This window comes from Ipomoea nil, unplaced genomic scaffold (assembly GCF_001879475.1).
Source record: "Ipomoea nil cultivar Tokyo-kokei standard unplaced genomic scaffold, Asagao_1.1 scaffold2422, whole genome shotgun sequence".
Classification (NCBI taxonomy): Eukaryota; Viridiplantae; Streptophyta; class Magnoliopsida; order Solanales; family Convolvulaceae; genus Ipomoea; species Ipomoea nil.
In genome coordinates this window covers 1768233-1773446 of record NW_017618850.1, presented here as the reverse complement: position 1 = coordinate 1773446, position 5214 = coordinate 1768233, and the positions used below count along the sequence as shown (strand labels likewise).

The window sequence follows — 5214 nt, the reverse complement described above, 5'->3', positions numbered from 1 at the left end:
CTTGAGAGTATTAATGCATGTTTGGATATTTTCATGTGTAAGGTTTTGGGGCATTTTGAAGCTATATGCTTCAAAACTACACTTAACGTGCTTGGAATATGCACTTAACATGCTTAGAATATGCTCTTCTATTTATGCATTTTAAAGCTATATGCTTCAAAGTTACACTTAACATGCTTGGTATATGTAGTTGTATGCTTGAGATTATTGAACTACATATGGATATTATTTATATTTATTCTTTGCATGTTTTCATGCGTAAGGAATATATAAATATATATATATATATATATATATATATATATATATATATATATATATATATATATATATATATATATATATATATATATATATATATATATATATGTATATAATTTTGCATACAGTTACTGACTCAAAATAATTTTATTATTTCTCCAGTGATAGATATATCAATCAGGATATATCTTATTTTATGGAAGTTGAGTTTTAAATCACAGCAACTTCCATGTAACTTCTCCAAACAGATATATTTTTCATCTATAAATATATTGGAGAAACATCTTATAGGAAAATGCAATTTACATGCATATTTTATAAGCAATTATTTTGCAGGAAACCAAGATACTTCACAGGCTTACATCTCTACAGGGAATTCTCAAGCAAAGCAACTTGAGAATTTCATTCATCTTCTTGTATCCCATAAGATTAAATCTTGAACCTCGTTGCTTTTATAGAGGGAGGTTTAAAGCTTATAGGAATGTGATTACACGCCTGAAGATATCAAATGATCCAGTTTTTATTCCCTGTTGTATTCTGTATTATTGTTGTATCTCAAATGTATTACAGATTACAAGCACTTTTTCCATCATGCAACCTGCAGTGCATAAAATGAATAAACGGTTAGCACTTCAGATACAGTTTTTCTCAACTTCACTTCTCAGAGCTGCAAGTAACTTACCCAGTGCCACCAATCTCTTAATTTTCTGCACAAAACAGTTACCCACGCTAGTATTGTATCCAAGTGCCACTCGTGTAACAGGAGGAATTGCCTATGGAAGTGAAATAAATAAAATAATAAGGCATTGCCTGTTAGCAATTTAGCAATGAAGAGAAAAGCACAAGTGTCTAAATCAGTATCCAAAAATAGCCAAAACTCAAAGTATCCAGAATCAAGCACAAAATGTCAGCACATTTACAACAACAAATCATAAACTAAGTAACACATACAACAGATGGCATGCTACTCCATAACTTCTTTTTTTTTTTTAACCTTCAATAAAAACTTTTAATGTAACTATTAAATATATAAATTTTATATTTACTGATAAAATTAGATATCACTTTAAACTTTGTTTAACATATATGTAGTAAAGCAAATTCACTTCTGTCATCAACATAAAATGGGGAATAGGATTAAAATTTATAAAATTAAAAATATATACACAATTATTCTTAAAATTTCGAAATATACATAATAATAATTTATAAAATTCAAAAAATATAAAAAAAACTAATTAAATATTACATATAAATAAATAAATAAATAAATATATATATATATATATATATATATATATATATATATATATATATATATATATATATATATATTACGTACCGGACGAAGACAGGGCCGGCGGCGAGGAACGAGCGGGGCCGGAGAGCAGGGACGACGGCGTCGGAGAGCAGGGAAGGCGGCGTCAGATCTGAGGCGGCGAGGCACGAGCGGGGATGGAGAGCAGGGGCTGCTTCGCTGCTGCGTCGAAGTTGTGGCGGCTGCGTCGAAGAGCAGTGCGACGGCGTCAATCTTTGGCGGCGGCGGCTGGGGACGAAAATAGGGGGCGTGGCGGTGTGGTGCTGTGGTGGAGGAGGTGTGGTGAGGCGATGATGAATTGTTTTTGTTTGAAATGAATTGCCGACGTCGCCTCTTGGCTTTGCTATAATAGAAAATATTCGCGAAAAGGAATATACGACGTCGGCTATATACTTAGCCAGCGTCGTATACCCAATATTTTTTTTATTCCTTATATGGCGTCGGTTATTTACATAACCGATGCCGTATGTTATTTAAATACTTAATATTTTTTTTATTATTTTCTTATTCCTTATACGGCGTCGATTATTTACATAACCGACGCAGTATGTTATTTAAATACTTAATTTTTTTTATTTAAATACCATACGACGTCGACTAAGTAATTAGCCGGCGTCGTATGTTATTTAAATTTTATTTTTTTAAAACTAGTTTACGACGTTGGTCAATTACTCCGGTCGACGTCGTAACTATTTTAATTTTTTTTTTTTTAATTTCGACTATATATGATGTCGGTTATTTGTTATAACCGACGTCATATGTATTTTTAAAAAAATAAAAAATAATTTTAAATATTTAACGTCGGATTTTCTAAAAACCGACGTTATAATGGTGACGTTAAATCCGTTTTCTGTAGTAGCTAGTGAAGGTTGGAACATGGCATAAGGTTGGAACTGTGAAACTTGTGACATGTAGTAGTCACTGTGGCATGTAGTTGCCAATGTGTGTATGTGTATTCTTTGCTAATGAGCATGTCTTGATGTATTTACTTTGTGATCAGTAGAATACATCTCGAGTTATATTGGTTACAGTTGGTATTCCTGTCTTGTTGTTGTCGTAAGGATGTTGATTTCCTTTTCCTTGAGAGTGTGAATGAGTCTTTGAAGTTGACTTCTCTCTATGGCTTTTGAAATGATATATATTGTATTCCGTTTCGAAAATGGTTTTGACTTATACTTATCTATATATGTTATTTAACGTGTATTGATGGGTTACCAGCAATGTTCGCTGACCGGGTGTTATCCCCATGTTATGTTTCCTTTGTTCTACAGGTTTTGAGTAGAAACCCGAGAGCGCTAGACTGGAGCTTTAGATAGTTTTATCCTTTGTCTAGACGCTGTGATTTGAGTGGCCTGTGTGCCTTGACTCTGTAGACTTGATGAATGGTTTAGTTTTTCCCGCCTGTGCATCTTTTAGTATTTAAGATGTGGCATAATGCCCCGTATAGACTTGCTTCCGCTTTTGTTTAATGGTTCATTAGATTGCTTTTCTCTTGCATTTAAGTTTTAAAAATATGGTAAAATCGGGGGTGTTACACTACATCTGTGTCTAAAAGGTGTAAAAATTTCTTTAAAAAGAAAAAAAAAAAAAACGAAAACACTTTCCGCTACACCTTATTCCAAAAGGTGTCTCGAAAAGTATAATTAATAAAATAATAAAAACAATTTCCGCTACACCTTCTTTTAAAAGGTGTCTCGAAAAGTATAACTATTAAAAAAACACTTTCCACAGCACCCACCACCAAGGGTGTAGCAGAAAGCACTCAAAAATAAAAAAAAATAAAAAAAAAAAAAAATATATATATATATATATATATATATATATATATATATATATATATATTATTTGCAGTTTAAACTACCCTACAACTATAAACAGTATAGTTTGCAATAACCTAATATGGTCGTGCCGGTGGCTAGTAACGACTATAATTCCTGCATCCGCTGGGCACTTGCTCAAAGTGGTGATGACAATAGAAATAGTCTCGTTTGTGCTAACGGTTACTTGGTGCACAATTTACCACTAGCTCATAGTGGTATTTATGGTATATAGCATTGCATTTCTTGACTTGATATTATTTTGCCTTCATAGCTTTGGTTTTTGCCATTGTGCCTCTTGTTTCGTTGTAGACCTGTGTGTCATTGTGTTTGCTTTAGGCATGTGTGTCATTGTGTTTACTTCAGACATGTTTGTCATTGTGTTTATTTTAGGCTTGTGTGCCATTGTGTCTACTTTAAGTTTGTGTGCCACTCCATTATCCTATATATGTGTGTCTTTGGCCTTTGGATCGATTTTGTCATTTTGGCCTACTCTAAGAGTTGTCGTTATACTGTCAATTTGTTTGCATAATTGGGGCATTATTAGTTTATCTCGCCTGGCTGTGCGTGTAGCCTTGGGCTTATGTTGCTAGCTATTTTGTGTTCGTGGATTGGGCAATGCCCTTTCTTGTTTTGTTTGACTAGGTTTAGTTTACTTTATGCCTAGGAATTTTGCCTAAACCATTTATGATATTTGTCTCAAGGGCTAAGTATTGGCAAATTAAAATTGTGTCTTTTTTACTTGGAAACTTGTTCATTTTGGGTGGACTTTTCCTGGTTTGAGGCCTACTCCCCTCGACTTTGTACATATTGATGTTTGGATTAATGAATTGATGATTTTCTTAAAAATAAAATGAATATTGACTTTGTTAGCATTAGTTAACTTAAACATTTTATTTTACCTAAACCATTTATGATATTTGCCTTAAGGGCTAAGATAGACAATTTTAGGCTAGTTTTGTAAACCAAGTTGGTCAGACAGTTGGCTTGATAACAATGTTGTTTGAAGTTCAGGAGTTGTTTATTGGTCTAACCAGCAACAACCTAGGTTAGCTTATTTCCTTGTAATCCTTTGCTGGTTAAGGTGGTAAAGCGGTTGCGAACTTTTTTTCTAAATTAAAGGATATTATGTGTTATACTAATTCAAATTTTTATTTGTTAATATTTAAAAGAACTTAATATTTTTTTTTGAAATAAAAAAGAAATTAATATGTTGGTGAATAAATTAATTACTTTTAAATATTAATAAAACAAATTCTATGTTGGCATGACACATTGCATCACATTATGTTGATGATTAATTTTAATAATATAATGTCAATGACTACTTTTAATTATATAGATCTTTTATAGTATAAGAGCAAAATTAGAGTATATTAAATAAATTTTATAAAACTATATAATAAACTTTGACATGCTTGCTAGTATTTATGTATGTCAACTTAATCATATCACAAGTAGTTCACAACTATGCTAGCTTAATATTTATGTATGTCAACTTAATCATATCACAAGCCCCTATTATTTTTAAAAAGGTTGCATATTTTTCTTTTTATTTGTGTTTTTGTTTAGGTAGTCATCACCTCCACCAGTCGTCCTGTTATATTCGTTTTGTCCACTTCCCAAATTTCCAGTCCACGATAGAGCAACATTGATGGAAAAAGGAAGCCATTCCGTGGTTGACATGTAATAAACAATTAACAAGATAAATAATTTCAAGGCCCGCATAAAAATCTGCATGCCAGGTCTCTTATATGGTACTCCCGCCATCTGTTTTACCTGTCTTATTTTCCTTTTTAATTTGTCCCTCTATCTAAA

At 32.3% G+C, this 5214-nt stretch overlaps 1 protein-coding gene across 1 annotated transcript; it reads right to left on the bottom strand.

Annotated features, from left to right (window-relative positions):
• Positions 1-765: 765 nt before the first annotated feature.
• LOC109152495 lies at positions 766-3766 on the bottom strand. The gene is made up of 4 exons (XM_019300193.1): positions 3711-3766; positions 1604-1922; positions 944-1034; positions 766-859 (listed from the first exon to the last, which is right to left on the bottom strand). Exons 1-4 carry the CDS (start codon positions 3764-3766, stop codon positions 804-806), a joined length of 522 nt encoding a protein of 173 aa, XP_019155738.1. The 3' UTR covers positions 766-803.
• Between the last annotated feature and the right edge of the window lie 1448 nt (positions 3767-5214).